Genomic DNA, 18,048 nt, shown 5'->3' on the forward strand with positions numbered 1-18,048 from the left:
CTGATTGGTCAAAATACCAACTAGTGAAAAAAATATCAGAATTGAGCTGCCTGTCTGAACGCAGAACTTGCGTTGTGTCTGGATATCAATCAAGTGGAAACAGGTCTGAAATCCTAATTAGACCCTAGACGGCATCTAAAATCATTAACAAATAGCATCATTGACTTATGGCATTCGACTTCATTGCTTAGTTGTCACACTAAAAATGGCACTCATATTTGAGTTGTCATTTGTTGGCCTATCAGTTCATGAGAATTGAAGAAGGCTACCTTCCTATGAGAGAGGTAAAAATCCCGAGCGAGCGAGACAGTCAGAGAACCCAGTGGGAATGTAGCGAGCGCCAGATGTTGGGTGCGTTTGGGTGCGTTTGAGGCAAAAGCAACTGTTGGCGAAAGCCAAGTGAAGTCGTGTGAGGTGAATTTGCAACAGCCGAAAGTCAGACACTAATGTGGTTTCCCAACAGCAAGGCTCACATCAACATGGCAGTTTCCATTGTTTATAAAATCTTTGTTTATAATGTCAAAATAAACATATCTCCAACTCCCATATCACACTCACAAACTGAAATCATATGTGAATTCCTTATACAATCAATTACTCAGAGGCTAAAATATCACATTTGTTTGTATATAGGCTATCCACTGTATAGCTTACATTGAGACGGCACTTGTGAAGGTGGTAAATGACATTTTAATGGCATCGGACCGAGGCTCTGCATCTGTCCTCGTGCTCCTAGACCTTAGTGCTGCTTTTGATACCATCGATCACCACATTCTTTTGGAGAGATTGGAAACCCAAATTGGTCTACACGGACATGTTCTGGCCTGGTTTAGATCTTATCTGTCGGAAAGCTATCAGTTTGTCTCTGTGAATGGTTTGTCCTCTGACAAATCAACTGTAAATTTCGGTGTTCCTCAAGGTTCTGTTTTAGGACCACTATTGTTTTCACTATACATTTTACCTCTTGGGGATGTTATTCGAAAACATAATGTTAACTTTCACTGCTATGCGGATGACACACAGCTGTACATTTCAATGAAACATGGTGAAGCCCCAAAATTGCCCTCGCTAGAAGCATGTGTTTCAGACATAAGGAAGTGGATGGCTGCAAACTTTCTACTATTAAACTCGGACAAAACAGAGATGCTTGTTCTAGGTCCCAAGAAACAAAGAGATCTTCTGTTGAATCTGACAATTAATCTTAATGGTTGTACAGTCGTCTCAAATAAAACTGTGAAGGACCTCGGCGTTACTCTGGACCCTGATCTCTCTTTTGAAGAACATATCAAGACCATTTCGAGGACAGCTTTTTTCCATCTACGTAATATTGCAAAAATCAGAAACTTTCTGTCCAAAAATGATGCAGAAAAATTAATCCATGCTTTTGTCACTTCTAGGTTAGACTACTGCAATGCTCTACTTTCCGGCTACCCGGATAAAGCACTAAATAAACTTCAGTTAGTGCTAAATACGGCTGCTAGAATCCTGACTAGAACCAAAAAATGTGATCATATTACTCCAGTGCTAGCCTCTCTACACTGGCTTCCTGTCAAAGCAAGGGCTGATTTCACTGCTAACCTACAAAGCATTACATGGGCTTGCTCCTACCTATCTCTCTGATTTGGTCCTGCCGTACATACCTACACGTACGCTACGGTCACAAGACGCAGGCCTCCTAATTGTCCCTAGAATTTCTAAGCAAACAGCTGGAGCTAGGGCTTTCTCCTATAGAGCTCCATTTTTATGGAACGGTCTGCCTACCCATGTCAGAGACGCAAACTCGGTCTCAACCTTTAAGTCTTTACTGAAGACTCATCTCTTCAGTGGGTCATATGATTGAGTGTAGTCTGGCCCAGGAGTGGGAAGGTGAACGGAAAGGCTCTGGAGCAACGAACCGCCCTTGCTGTCTCTGCCTGGCCAGTTCCCCTCTTTCCACTGGGATTCTCTGCCTCTAACCCTATTACAGGGGCTCAGGGGCTACAGGGGCTCAGGCTTATTACAGTCACTGGCTTACTGGGGCTCTCTCATGCCGTCCCTGCAGGGGGTGCGTCACCTGAGTGGGTTGATTCACTGTTGTGGTCATCCTGTCTGGGTTGGCGCCCCCCCTCTAGTGGTGTGCGGGCTGTGCTTTGGCAAAGTGGGTGGGGTTATATCCTTCCTGTTTGGCCCTGTCCGAGGGTGTCCTCGAATGGGGCCACAGTGTCTCCTGAACCCTCCTGTCTCAGCCTCCAGTATTTATGCTGCAGTAGTTTGTGTCGGGGGGCTAGGGTCAGTTTGTTATATCTGGAGTACTTCTCCTGTCCTATTCGGTGTCCTGTGTGAATCTAAGTGTGCGTTCTCTAATTCTCTCCTTCTTTCTTTCTCTCTCTCGGAGGACCTGAGCCCTAGGACCAATCCCCAGGACTACCTGACATGATGGCTCCTCGCTGTCCCCAGTCCACCTGGCCATGCTGCTGCTCCAGTTTCAACTGACCTGAGCCCTAGGACCATGCCCCAGGACGACCTGACATGATGACTCCTTGCTGTCCCCAGTCCACCTGACTGTGCTGCTGCTCCAGTTTCAACTGTTCTGCCTTGTTATTATTCGACCATGCTGGTCATTTATGAACATTTGAACATCTTGGCCATGTTCTGTTATAATCTCCACCCGGCACAGCCAGAAGAGGACTGGCCACCCCACATAGCCTGGTTCCTCTCTAGGTTTCTTCCTAGGTTTTGGCCTTTCTAGGGAGTTTTTCCTAGCCACCGCGCTTCTACACCTGCATTGCTTGCTGTTTGGGGTTTTAGGCTGGGTTTCTGTACAGCACTTTGAGATATCAGCTGATGTACGAAGGGCTATATAAATAACATTTGATTGATTTGATTGATTGATTAAGTTGATTCCTGTTTCAATCATATCTTTGATGACATACGGGTAGGTCAAAAACAAATACCCTAATGATTGGTTGACAATAGTCTCCCACAATGCAGGCGACATCTGCAGGATGAAGCTGGGGAAGTGCAACTGCAGATACTTGCAGTCGAAGCCGTCAAAACGTAATGCCCTTTGATCATAGGATTTTTGGAAGGTTCATGCAGTAGACATGTAGGCGCAAGTCAGACAATTTTTTAACATAATGCAACATTGAAAAGCGGGCACCGACTTGAATTGACAAAAGTGATCAGCTCGAACGCGCCCACTGTATGTACATTTGTAGCCAATCCCCTCGATTGTAGCCTAGACGTCGATAGATACACGTTTTCATCTGAACGAAAAGACAGCAACGTACCAAAACAGAGGGAGAAAGTCAGCTATATTGCGCGCTGTTCGTATATGGGTGTTAATCAATGTGGTAAGTACAATCTCTCCCGGGCTACTAGCCTTCTGGATAATTGTTTTACAGTCTACAACAACGCTACATTAACTTAACTAGTCGACTATTATCACTGTAATTATAGAAAACAGCAGTGCCACAAAAATGAAACAGAACAGCCGAGGTTACAATGTTAACTTGGCCTCTTCAGCAGTGTAGCAGCAGCCTGTAGTTTCAAGGTGGCATGTTATGCAGGTATTTGCGCTGTTTTACTTGTCACTATCGACGATGTTGCTAGTAGTAACAAGCCTATAGGCTATGTGTAGGCTTCATAAATGTGTTGATGCCCACCAAAGAAGGAGACATTCTGGTGCATATAGGCATGGTGCATATAGAATACAATAAGGGACATACCATGAAGAAACCTGGTTAGGACATGTATGTATTCTGTTCTCTGATTGAAAAAAAAAAATCTTGAAGGTGCATTACAATAGTATGGCTTTGCTGATGGGCTACTGTAGGCTATCTTTGCAGTTGGAAATTAGTGCAATGAAAGTATGCAAGTAGCCATACTACTTGTCAAACGGCGCGATCATGGAATCCCTGTAGTCGATTTCTCATAGAAGTTTGTAGAGAGATTTTAAATTATTACTCATGGGTTGAATTCTGGCGACAAATGGTAAGAGTAGGGCTAGATAAGATCTGTCGGTGCAAGGAAATATAGACAACCCATTATAAATTAAACGTTTGAGAAGTAGGCGCATTGTTACTGTCGAAATGTCCCCATGGAAAGGCTATGGTTAACATGTACCGGTAGCTTCACACAAACAGTGCGTGCGATTATGCAATCCTTTTCTTCGGACGGTCTTCTTGCAACCAAATAGCCGAGGATATGTGCAGATATGTGTTTGCATGTAGGCCTATTTATCGCAAACATCCTGATTATGTGGTATTTGATCTGCATATAGATAATTGACATTCAAACTCAAGGTATATCCTATTCATTCTCTATATATTCATTTACAATGTTGACAACCGTTTTCCGGTTTATAACGAGGTGGTTAGATCGGAAACAAGTATTATTTTTTAAATGATATCTCAAGCGGATGCTCCTGTAAATGCATGCATGCACTGTTCTGTTTGTTACATAACCGCCCCATGCTGCTGTGTGCTCCTGCTGTTGTGTGCTCCTGCTGTCTGACTGACCGGCCCTGCATGCGCCAGAACCAGAGGTTGCTTGCTTGCCAGTCTGACCCACAGGGGCATTGAATAACCTTATAGCATAGATCAGATCAGGTGTCTTTATCTGCCTAACAATACCTAGATATAGTATTTGCATATCCAGCTAGTTGCGTTTTTTTTATTTGCTCAGAGGAACCAGTGTGGCTCAGTTAGAGCATAACACTTGCAACACCAGGGTTTTGGGTTTGAGTCCCACAGGGGACCAGTATGAAAATGTATGCACTCACTACTATAAGTTGCTCTGGATAAGAGTGTCTGCTAAATGACTAAACTGTCAATAGTAAACTCAATGTTAAACTGTGTGAATATGTATTCTTAAACCTTTTAAACCACTTATTATAGGTGGAAATGTATGAATGATAAAATAAGTTTAAAAAAAATGCCTACATATTTTGTTATACTTGAATATACTTAAGCAATAACGTCCGGGGGGGGTGTGGTATATGTCCAATATACCACGGCGAAGGGCTGTTCTTATGCACGACGCAACGCGGAGTGCCTTGATACAGCCCTTAGCTTTGGTATATTGGCCATATATCACAACCCCCTGAGGTGCCTTATTGCTATTATAAACTGTTTACTAACGTAATTAGAGCAGTAAAAAATAACTGTTTTTCATACCCGTGGTATACGATCTGATATACCACGGCTGTCAGCCAATCAGCATTCAGAGCTCGAACCACCCAGTTTATAATGTGTATATACCACACCCCCTCGGGCCTTATTGGTTAATTAAAGAATACACTAAATACACCATGGTGTTCTGTCTGACATCCAGTCACTGCCTATGTTGTTTATTGGCAGAATGGCAGAGTTGAACTTCATTGATAACAAACTACAGAGCAGGACTCTGTTTGCCAGCTCCTCGGGTTAGTTTCAAAGGTTTCTTTTGTGAAGCAACTTCTATCAATAGCTAGCTACTGCTCTTAATAAGGAACGCAGACATGCCACCAGGCGCATGTACTGTAGAATATAATAAGTACTTAATTGTATATTTTGTGAGACGTAAATCTTCTGCCTTCCTCAACAACCCTCCACCCCTAAACACACATGCACGCGCACACACATCGAGAAACACTGCATCTGTAGTCTTTTACCCCATGTTGATATTCTACAGATCCTCCCTGACTGTTGTTGTTCTACAGAATCCTCCCTGACTGTTGTTGTTCTACAGATCCTCCCTGACTGTTGTTGTTCTACAGAATCCTCCCTGACTGTTGTTGTTCTACAGATCCTCCCTGACTGTTGTTGTTCTACAGATCCTCCCTGACTGTTGTTGTTCTACAGAATCCTCCCTGACTGTTGTTGTTCTACAGATCCTCCCTGACTGTTGTTGTTTTACATATCCTCCCTGACTGTTGTTGTTCTACAGATCCTCCCTGACTGTTGTTGTTGTTCTACAGATCCTCCCTGACTGTTGTTGTTGTTCTACAGATCCTCCCTGACTGTTGTTGTTGTTCTACAGATCCTCCCTGACTGTTGTTGTTGTTCTACAGATCCTCCCTGACTGTTGTTGTTCTACAGATCCTCCCTGACTGTTGTTGTTCTACAGAATCCTCCCTGACTGTTGTTGTTCTACAGATCCTCCCTGACTGTTGTTGTTCTACAGATCCTCCCTGACTGTTGTTGTTCTACAGATCCTCCCTGACTGTTGTTGTTCTACAGAATCCTCCCTGACTGTTGTTGTTCTACAGATCCTCCCTGACTGTTGTTGTTTTACATATCCTCCCTGACTGTTGTTGTTCTACAGATCCTCCCTGACTGTTGTTGTTGTTCTACAGATCCTCCCTGACTGTTGCTGTTCTACAGAATCCTCCCTGACTGTTGTTGTTCTACAGATCCTCCCTGACTGTTGTTGTTCTACATATCCTCCCTGACTGTTGTTGTTGTTCTACAGATCCTCCCTGACTGTTGTTGTTCTACAGATCCTCCCTGACTGTTGTTGTTCTACATATCATCCCTGACTGTTGTTGTTCTACATATCCTCCCTGACTGTTGTTGTTGTTCTACATATCCTCCCTGACTGTTGTTGTTCTACAGAATCCTCCCTGACTGTTGTTGTTCTACAGATCCTCCCTGACTGTTGTTGTTCTACAGATCCTCCCTGACTGTTGTTGTTCTACAGATCCTCCCTGACTGTTGTTGTTCTACAGAATCCTCCCTGACTGTTGTTGTTCTACAGATCCTCCCTGACTGTTGTTGTTCTACATATCCTCCCTGACTGTTGTTGTTCTACAGATCCTCCCTGACTGTTGTTGTTCTACAGATCCTCCCTGACTGTTGTTGTTCTAGAGATCCTCCCTGACTGTTGTTGTTCTACATATCCTCCCTGACTGTTGTTTTTGTTCTACAGATCCTCCCTGACTGTTGTTGTTCTACATATCCTCCCTGACTGTTGTTGTTGTTCTACAGATCCTCCCTGACTGTTGTTGTTCTACAGATCCTCCCTGACTGTTGTTGTTCCACAGATCCTCCCTGACTGTTGTTGTTCTACAGATCCTCCCTGACTGTTGTTGTTCTACATATCCTCCCTGACTGTTGTTGTTCTACATATCCTCCCTGACTGTTGTTGTTGTTCTACATATCCTCCCTGACTGTTGTTGTTCTACAGAATCCTCCCTGACTGTTGTTGTTCTACAGATCCTCCCTGACTGTTGTTGTTCTACAGATCCTCCCTGACTGTTGTTGTTCTACAGATCCTCCCTGACTGTTGTTGTTCTACAGATCCTCCCTGACTGTTGTTGTTCTACAGATCCTCCCTGACTGTTGTTGTTCTACAGATCCTCCCTGACTGTTGTTGTTCTACAGAATCCTCCCTAACTGTTGTTGTTCTACAGAATCCTCCCTGACTGTTGTTGTTCTACAGATCCTCCCTGACTGTTGTTGTTCTACAGATCCTCCCTGACTGTTGTTGTTCTACAGATCCTCCCTAACTGTTGTTGTTTTACATATCCTCCCTGACTGTTGTTGTTCTACAGATCCTCCCTGACTGTTGTTGTTCTACAGATCCTCCCTGACTGTTGTTGTTCTACAGATCCTACCTGACTGTTGTTGTTCTACCAGGTCCTCCCTGACTGTTGTTGTTCTACAGATCCTCCCTGACTGTTGTTGTTCTACAGAATCCTCCCTAACTGTTGTTGTTCTACAGAATCCTCCCTGACTGTTGTTGTTCTACAGATCCTCCCTGACTGTTGTTGTTCTACAGAATCCTCCCTAACTGTTGTTGTTCTACAGAATCCTCCCTGACTGTTGTTGTTCTACAGATCCTCCCTGACTGTTGTTGTTCTACAGATCCTCCCTGACTGTTGTTGTTCTACAGATCCTCCCTGACTGTTGTTGTTCTACAGATCCTCCCTGACTGTTGTTGTTCTACATATCCTCCCTGACTGTTGTTGTTCTACAGATCCTCCCTGACTGTTGTTGTTCTACAGATCCTCCCTGACTGTTGTTGTTCTACAGATCCTCCCTGACTGTTGTTGTTTTACAGATCCTCCCTGACTGTTGTTGTTCTACAGAATCCTCCCTGACTGTTGTTGTTCTACAGATCCTCCCTAACTGTTGTTGTTCTACAGATCCTCCCTAACTGTTGTTGTTCTACATATCCTCCCTAACTGTTGTTGTTCTACAGATCCTCCCTGACTGTTGTTGTTCTACAGAATCCTCCCTGACTGTTGTTGTTCTACATATCCTCCCTAACAGTTGTTCTACATAATCCTCCCTGACTGTTGTTGTTCTACAGAATCCTCCCTGACTGTTGTTGTTCTACATATCCTCCCTAACTGTTGTTGTTCTACATAATCCTCCCTGACTGTTGTTGTTCTACAGAATCCTCCCTGACTGTTGTTGTTCTACATATCCTCCCTGACTGTTGTTGTTATTCTACAGATCCTCCCTGACTGTTGTTGTTATTCTACAGATCCTCCCTGACTGTTGATATTCTACAGATCCTCCCTGACTGTTGTTGTTCTACATATCCTCCCTGACTGTTGTTGTTCTACAGATCCTCCCTGACTGTTGTTGTTCTACAGATCCTCCCTGACTGTTGTTGTTCTACAGATCCTCCCTGACTGTTGTTGTTCTACAGATCCTCCCTGACTGTTGTTGTTCTATAGAATCCTCCCTGACTGTTGTTGTTATTCTACAGATCCTCCCTGACTGTTGATATTCTACAGATCCTTCCTGACTGTTGTTGTTCTACAGATCCTCCCTGACTGTTGTTCTACAGATCCTCCCTGACTGTTGTTGTTCTACAGATCCTTCCTGACTGTTGTTGTTCTACAGATCCTCCCTGACTGTTGTTGTTCTACAGATCCTCCCTGACTGTTGTTGTTCTACAGATCCTCCCTGACTGTTGTTGTTCTACAGATCCTCCCTGACTGTTGATATTCTACCTACCCTCATGTTCATATCCCTGACTGTTGTTGTTCTACAGATCCTCATGGTCATTTTCCTGACTGTTGTTATTCTACAGATCATCCCTGACTGGTGTTGTTCTACAGATCCTCCCTGACTGTTGATATTCTACAGATCCTCCCTGACTGTTGTTGTTGTTATTCTACAGATCCTCCCTGACTGTTGTTATTCTACCTACCCTGACTGTTGTTGTTCTCATTTTCCTGACTGTTGTTGTTCTACAGATCCTCCCTGACTGTTGTTGTTCTATCCTCCCTGACTGTTGTTGTTCTATCCTCCCTGACATGTTCATATCCCTGACTGTTGTTGTTCTACACCTACCTGACTGTTGTTGTTCCTCCCTGACTGTTGTTATTCTACGTACCCTCATGTTCATATCCCTGACTGTTGTTATTCTACCTACCCTCATGTTCATATCCCTGACTGTTGTTATTCAACCTACCCTCATGTTCATACAGATCATCCCTGACTGGTGTTGTTCTACAGATCCTCCCTGACTGTTGATATTCTACAGATCCTCCCTGACTGTTGTTGTTGTTATTCTACAGATCCTCCCTGACTGTTGTTATTCTACAGATCCTCATGTTCATATCCCTGACTGTTGTTATTCTACAGATCCTCATGTTCATATCCCTGATTGTTGTTATTCTACGTACCCTCATGTTCATATCCCTGACTGTTGTTATTCTACAGATCCTCCTCTGATGTTCAGATATCCCTGACTGTTGTTATCCTCTGACTGTTGATATTCTACCCTCTGATGTTCATATCCCTCACTGTTGTTATTCTACAGATCCTCATGTTCATATCCCTGACTGTTGTTATTCTACAGATCCTCATGTTCATATCCCTGACTGTTGTTATTCTACGTACCCTCATGTTCATATCCCTGACTGTTGTTATTCTACGTACCCTCATGTTCATATCCCTGATTGTTGTTATTCTACGTACCCTCATGTTCATATCCCTGACTGTTGTTATTCTACGTACCCTCATGTTCATATCCCTCACTGTTGTTATTCTACAGATCCTCATGTTCATATCCCTGACTGTTGTTATTCTACAGATCCTCATGTTCATATCCCTGACTGTTGTTATTCTACGTACCCTCTTGTTCATATCCCTGACTGTTGCTGTTTTACAGCTAATCTCATGCTATTCTACACATTATGCCATGGAGTGGAGGGAAATGTTTACAGTTTTTAATATGATATCTGACTGAGACTGACTAGAAAATCAATTGGGGCCCCCCGGACAGTAATTAGATTATGATTACTAAGTTTAGATAGCTGGCTGCTAGACTGATTTACCAATCTAAAAAACGGTAGTGCTTCATGGGCTAATAGAGTCAGTGTTAGTAGCTCGGTTTACATCCAATTGGCGACACATTTTCACGCGAATATTCTCAAATCTGCATGAAAACAATATGTACATTTTCTCACCAGAGATGTTTCCATCAAATTGACTTGTTGCTGATAAAAGGCTGTGTGTGATGACGTGGTGCACATTAAAAAATAACATGTTTTGGAGTACTAATTCCCATCTACTGAATAAAAAAAGTACAAGTTACATCACATTTTCACCTCTACTGATGGTTTTCTCACAACATAATGTTGTTGTTATATAGCGAGTGCACCCAGTCTGGTATTGCCACATGCTCTCTAGCCAACAGCACGCAGATACATACAGCATGATAGAGCACACAATTAGCCTACATGATCAGATTATTATTGACAAAAAAGTGTAGTCTTGTTATTTGTCAAATGGTACCCAAGCATCAATGATGATGTCACCAGAATCAGACCCTCGATATTTAGGAGCGCATCACCTTGCACTTTCACCGCCCTGTGAAGTTCAATATAATTGATTTAATCTGTAGCATAATAAACGGCATGCTTTCCAGAAGAGTCGTAGTGGGAGGACCACACAACATGTCAGTACGTGACTCCAAGTTTACATCAATATGACGGTTATTTTATCAATATTTGCGCATAAAAGCGTTTCCACCGACCTTTCTGGCATAATTCATTTTACAGACACAAAAAGATCCCATCTTGTCTAGTGTATTTTGTTTTGTCGCCATTTGGAAAGTTTACAGAAAATGTTTATTTATTTTTTGCCGACATGTACTTTACTCACCTCAAAATGTTGGATGGAAACCTGGGTAGGGTTTGACATAACAAGAAAAACTGTTGATGCACAACCCAATTTTGGAATTTCAACTTATTTTACTGTATTTTACTATTCTAACTTGCAACAGTATGTTAAATAATAAACAAATAAACAAAAAATATGTTAAATTGATCCGAGGGGCTTCAGAAGGAGGGCCGTGGGGCGCCAGCTGCCCATTCCTGATATTCCAATGTCCTTGACATGTGCTGAATGCAGACATAAGTCAGCTTGACTGTGCCTGGGCGTGTCCCAAATGGCAGCCACTTCCCTACAATAGTGCAGCACTTTTGATCAGAGCCCTATGGGCCACAATCTAAAAGAGTGCACTATATAGGGAATGGGGTCCCATATGGGACACGGGGAGTGAGTCATCAGGGCTAATGGGGGACAGGAAACATGCACAATTTAATCTGGAGTGGAGGGCTCTTCATCGTGTGTGTGTGTGTGTGTGTGTGTGTGTGTGTGTGTGTGTGTGTGTGTGTGTGTGTGTGTGTGTGTGTGTGTGTGTGTGTGTGTGTGTGTGTGTGTGTGTGTGTGTGTGTGTGTGCGTGTGCGTGTGTGTGTGTTTCATCTGTGATGACTGCTAAATGCCCACTCATAGGGCCTTTGTTCTCTAATAGGGCAAACTCAACCCTGCCCTGATGTTACGGGGAGATTGATATAATATAACTACACTAACTACACTGAAGGGATATGGATGGATGGAAAGCTAGTTTCCACAAATGTTATGGAAATCCAAACAGCACTAGAATAAGTGTATTTTGAATGGAAGGGACCATATTGAATTCCAGTGATAAGCTTAGGGTGATTTATCTACATGGTTGATGTACAGTGCACTGAATAGCATGATGATTAGCAGTCACACTTCAGTATCTGCTAACATAAAGATTTGCATGTGAAGGCCCTCTCTCTGGGTGGGGGTGGAATGGGATCAGGTGGTGACGGAGAGGATGAATGACTATCAATTAACTTTGACAATATGGCTCATCTCTTTTATTGATTAGTGCAAATACACTGCTACACTTTGAGTTAGAGTTTGCTATTGGCTGGCTGCACACTCCTTCCATTTACTAAAAAACAGCTGATACCCAGAAAGATTTTCAGTTGTATAACACTGCATTAAGTTGCTCTTATAAGTTTAGGGTTATTTTTTGTAATTACACGAGGAATAAGCTATACCTTAGTGTTCAGAGGTCCAGGTCAGGTGGCCTTCAGAGGCAGGAAGTGATGTAATGACACTGTTTGTTTGTTTGTTTGTCTGTTAGTTAGTTAGTTTGTTTGGCAAAGGTGCAGCTCCAAGCTCCAAGGCAGACAGACACACCTACCCCTGGCCAGTTTGATCCCGTTGTGTGTGCAAATGAGTGGCCTGGCTGAAGAGCGCAGCGTTGGTACACACCACAGAGCCCACACAGGTCAGTGGACTCTATACCTATAGGCCTAAAGTACATGTGAATGAAGAACTGGATGATCAACAGAGAAGAAGAGACATGTCTTCCATTGCAATAGCATTGAAACCAACCTCAGATGTCAAGTCTGTCCCTAATGGTGTATTGATGACCGCCCTGTCTGTCCCTAATGGTGTATTGATGACCACCCTGTCTGTCCCTAATGGTGTATTGATGACCACCCTGTCTGTCCCTAACAGTGTATTGATGACCACCCTGTCTGTTCCTAACGGTGTATTGATGACCACCCTGTCTGTCCCTAACAGTGTATTGATGACCACCCTGTCTGTCCCTAACGGTGTATTGATGACCACCCTGTCTGTCCCTAACAGTGTATTGATGACCACCCTGTCTGTTCCTAACGGTGTATTGATGACCACCCTGTCTGTTCCTAACGGTGTATTGATGACCACCCTGTCTGTCCCTAATGGTGTATTGATGACCACCCTGTCTGTCCCTAACAGTGTATTGATGACCACCCTGTCTGTCCCTAATGGTGTATTGATGACCACCCTGTCTGTCCCTAATGGTGTATTGATGACCACCCTGTCTGTCCCTAACAGTGTATTGATGACCACCCTGTCTGTTTCTAATGGTGTATTGATGACCACCCTGTCTGTCCCTAATGGTGTATTGATGACCACCCTGTCTGTCCCTAACAGTGTATTGATGACCACCCTGTCTGTCCCTAACAGTGTATTGATGACCACCCTGTCTGTTCCTAACGGTGTATTGATGACCACCCTGTCTGTTCCTAACAGTGTATTGATGACCACCCTGTCTGTCCCTAACGGTGTATTGATGACCACCCTGTCTGTCCCTAACAGTGTATTGATGACCACCCTGTCTGTCCCTAACAGTGTATTGATGACCACCCTGTCTGTTCCTAACGGTGTATTGATGACCACCCTGTCTGTCCCTAATGGTGTATTGATGACCACCCTGTCTGTCCCTAATGGTGTATTGATGACCACCCTGTCTGTCCCTAACAGTGTATTGATGACCACCCTGTCTGTTCCTAACGGTGTATTGATGACCACCCTGTCTGTCCCTAACAGTGTATTGATGACCACCCTGTCTGTCCCTAATGGTGTATTGATGACCACCCTGTCTGTCCCTAATGGTGTATTGATGACCACCCTGTCTGTCCCTAACAGTGTATTGATGACCACCCTGTCTGTCCCTAACAGTGTATTGATGACCACCCTGTCTGTCCCTAACAGTGTATTGATGACCACCCTGTCTGTCCCTAATGGTGTATTGATGACCACCCTGTCTGTCCCTAACAGTGTATTGATGACCACCCTGTCTGTCCCTAATGGTGTATTGATGACCACCCTGTCTGTCCCTAACAGTGTATTGATGACCACCCTGTCTGTCCCTAACAGTGTATTGATGACCACCCTGTCTGTCCCTAACAGTGTATTGATGACCACCCTGTCTGTCCCTAACAGTGTATTGATGACCACCCTGTCTGTCCCTAATGGTGTATTGATGACCACCCTGTCTGTCCCTAACAGTGTATTGATGACCACCCTGTCTGTCCCTAACAGTGTATTGATGACCACCCTGTCTGTCCCTAACAGTGTATTGATGACCACCCTGTCTGTCCCTAACAGTGTATTGATGACCACCCTGTCTGTCCCTAACAGTGTATTGATGACCACCCTGTCTGTCCCTAACGGTGTATTGATGACCACCCTGTCTGTCCCTAACAGTGTATTGATGACCACCCTGTCTGTCCCTAATGGTGTATTGATGACCACCCTGTCTGTTCCTAACGGTGTATTGATGACCACCCTGTCTGTCCCTAACAGTGTATTGATGACCACCCTGTCTGTTCCTAACGGTGTATTGATGACCACCCTGTCTGTCCCTAACAGTGTATTGATGGTGTATTGATGACCACCCTGTCTGTCCCTAATTGTGTATTGATGACCACCCTGTCTGTCCCTAATGGTGTATTGATGACCACCCTGTCTGTTCCTAACGGTGTATTGATGACCACCCTGTCTGTCCCTAACAGTGTATTGATGACCACCCTGTCTGTTCCTAACGGTGTATTGATGACCACCCTGTCTGTCCCTAATGGTGTATTGATGACCACCCTGTCTGTCCCTAACAGTGTATTGATGACCACCCTGTCTGTCCCTAACAGTGTATTGATGACCACCCTGTCTGTCCCTAACAGTGTATTGATGACCACCCTGTCTGTCCCTAATGGTGTATTGATGACCACCCTGTCTGTCCCTAACAGTGTATTGATGACCACCCTGTCTGTCCCTAATGGTGTATTGATGACCACCCTGTCTGTCCCTAACAGTGTATTGATGACCACCCTGTCTGTCCCTAATGGTGTATTGATGACCACCCTGTCTGTCCCTAATGGTGTATTGATGACCACCCTGTCTGTCCCTAACAGTGTATTGATGACCACCCTGTCTGTCCCTAACAGTGTATTGATGACCACCCTGTCTGTCCCTAATGGTGTATTGATGACCACCCTGTCTGTCCCTAACTGACCACCCTGTCTGTCCCTAACAGTGTATTGATGACCACCCTGTCTGTCCCTAACAGTGTATTGATGACCACCCTGTCTGTGACCCCTAATGGTGTATTGATGACCACCCTGTCTGTCCCTAACAGTGTATTGATGACCACCCTGTCTGTCCCTGACCACCCTGTCTGTCCCCAGTGTATTGATGACCACCCTGTCTGTCCCTAACAGTGTATTGATGACCACCCTGTCTGTCCCTAACAGTGTATTGATGACCACCCTGTCTGTCCCGAATGGTGTATTGATGACCACCCTGTCTGTCCCTAACAGTGTATTGATGACCACCCTGTCTGTCCCTAATGGTGTATTGATGACCACCCTGTCTGTCCCTAATGGTGTATTGATGACCACCCTGTCTGTCCCTAACAGTGTATTGATGACCACCCTGTCTGTCCCTAACAGTGTATTGATGACCACCCTGTCTGTCCCTAATGGTGTATTGATGACCACCCTGTCTGTCCCTAACAGTGTATTGATGACCACCCTGTCTGTCCCTAACAGTGTATTGATGACCACCCTGTCTGTCCCTAATGGTGTATTGATGACCACCCTGTCTGTCCCTAACAGTGTATTGATGACCACCCTGTCTGCCCCTAACAGTGTATTGATGACCACCCTGTCTGCCCCTAACAGTGTATTGATGAACACCCTGTCTGTCCCTAACAGTGTATTGATGACCACCCTGTCTGTCACTAACGGTGTATTGATGACCACCCTGTCTGTCCTTGTCTGCATATTGTTGACCTGCTAACCCTAATCTGTCTCTGTTGTCCCAGTAGGATGTCGTGGGTCAGAGGCTTCTTCGTAGCCAGAGTGGACGAGCGAAAGACCGCGTGGGGGGAGCGCAATGGCAGCAAGTCCAACAAGCGGAAGGACTGTGGCTCAGGGTCGTCTCTCTGCAACCCCCGCTACATGAGCTGCCTGCAGGAAGCTGAGAACCTGGATCCACCACCTCACACCCCCCAGCACTACCACTGTGGTGGAGGGGGCGCGGGGCCCAGTGGAGGAGGTAACTTTGGAATGCGCTGCGTCTGGCAGGAGGACCACTATGGGAAACGGACCGGGGCTGCAGGAGACCTGGGGTTAAAGGCTGTGGATCTGGGGTTCGACGACGGAGACCTGAGAGGGAGGAGAGGTCCAGGGGGGGTGGGTTTGGGGGAAGGAACAGGGGAGGACGGAGGAACATGTAAAGCCTTGACAGCCGCTGAGTGCTGGATGTGTGTGGTACGGGTGTTCCAGTCCAAGAAGTTCACCTCAGCCAAACTAGAACGTCTGTACCAGCGCTACTTCTTCAGGCTCAACCAGAGCTCTCTGACTATGCTGATGGGTGTCCTTGTCATAGTGTGCGGCGTCATGCTAGCCTTCCACTGTGTCCACGCTCCGCCCAACGTGGCCTACGCCTCGGTGCTCTCCGTGGCCATGGCCCTCTTCCTGTCCATGATGGTGGTGTGCAACAGGAACAGCTTCCACCAGGACTACATGTGGATAGTCAGCTACCTGGTGATCGGGGTGCTACTAGTGGTCCAGGTGTTTGGGGTGTTGATGGTTGCCCCTCGGAGCGCCTCTGAGGGGATCTGGTGGTCTGTGTTCTTTGTGTACATTATCTATACACTGCTGCCGGTGAGGATGAGAGCTGCAGTGCTGAGTGGAGGGGTACTGTCTACCATACACCTCATCACCGCATGGCAACTCAACCAGGACGATGTCTTCCTATGGAAACAGGTAGGACTCTACTGTCAACATGATACGGGACCATACAACGCTGTTGGAAACGGGTAGGATGATACTTTTCAATACAATGTCATTTGTCTAATCTGCTGGTGGCCGTTTTGATAGACTGTCTTTTTATTGTCTCCCATGTGGAAATTAACTAGCTATTTGCGCACTTGCAGGAAAGTGTTGACGTTACATGGCTTTACACTATATTTAGTGCAGTTTAAGGACGTTTAGTTGAGCAGTGTCCATATCATTTTGATTAATCGTCTTTGTCTGTGCATTGGTTGGAAATCATTGTTATTGAGAATAGCTTCTTGTAGACCAGCTCATGTCTCTCACACTTTAGTAATTGTTTAAAAATCCATATTCTTTCACTTACAATACGCATTCGCCCATTAGCATGTGCTCTTCGCCATCCAAATTCTTGTTAAATAGAGTGTAGCTAATGTTCTGTCTTTGGCTATGCCGGATTAAGTGATATGACATGCTATTCTATAAAATCTTTCTCCATAATTAATATTACCTGATTGAGCTAATCATGTAAATGTAATTAACTAGAGAGTCGGAGCACCACAAAATAATGTTTATAGAGCTGTTATCAACCGAATAAACTCTTAAAGACCTAGTAATATTTTACATCAATAGCAGTCAATATTAATCGTCACCTTAATTCAGTCTCATCTGAAAGTTGTAAATTCTTGGTTATCTTCACAAACCCTGGCTAACAAGTTGAATCAGCAATACACAATTGGGTTTCATTATTTATTTACTAAATACCTAACTAAACACACAGAATTACATATACACAGAATTAATCATACCTTGATTACAAATTACGTCATAAAGGAAAACGTCCCTAGCGGGCAGAACAGATGTGACAGCTGGTTACACAAAAGAAAGGGGCTGGGTTTGAGTGAAAGAGCGGGAAGATTGAGGGACAAAGGGATAAAGCTGTGCTATCGTAAATACAGTATCTTATGCATTCTAAATTACCACCCATTTGGAAAAGGAAAATGCAATAAATATTTACTCTGAGCTGCGCTTTGGTAGGTTGGTGGTAGATGGAAGGCCGTGTTGCCAAACCGAGTCCTTTGTCCTTGGAAGAATGTCTCTGGTAATCAAATGGATACGTTGTAGTAACGTCGTTGTTGATAGACGGGATACTCTGTCTGTTCCTTCCTAACCCTCGTTTGCAGCTGCTGTTGCTAAA

The 18,048-nt window shown here is 44.5% G+C and overlaps 1 protein-coding gene across 2 annotated transcripts in view; it reads left to right on the forward strand.

Annotated features, from left to right (window-relative positions):
- The first annotated feature begins 3,068 nt into the window (after window positions 1–3,068).
- LOC118360499 (adenylate cyclase type 6-like) overlaps window positions 3,069–18,048 on the forward strand; it is a 116,798-nt gene continuing 101,818 nt past the window's right edge. Inside the window, exons 1-3 of one of the 2 annotated variants that reach the window (XM_052484827.1) lie at window positions 3,069–3,332; window positions 12,386–12,532; window positions 15,899–16,844. In XM_052484827.1, coding sequence (XP_052340787.1) covers window positions 15,903–16,844 — 942 coding nt within the window. In that variant the 5' untranslated portion in view covers window positions 3,069–3,332; window positions 12,386–12,532; window positions 15,899–15,902. The remainder of the gene's footprint in view (window positions 3,333–12,385; window positions 12,533–15,898; window positions 16,845–18,048) is intronic. The other variant, XM_052484828.1, reaches the window with a different exon arrangement.

Source organism: Oncorhynchus keta, chromosome 28, assembly GCF_023373465.1.
Source record: "Oncorhynchus keta strain PuntledgeMale-10-30-2019 chromosome 28, Oket_V2, whole genome shotgun sequence".
In the NCBI taxonomy this organism is placed as follows: Eukaryota; Metazoa; Chordata; class Actinopteri; order Salmoniformes; family Salmonidae; genus Oncorhynchus; species Oncorhynchus keta.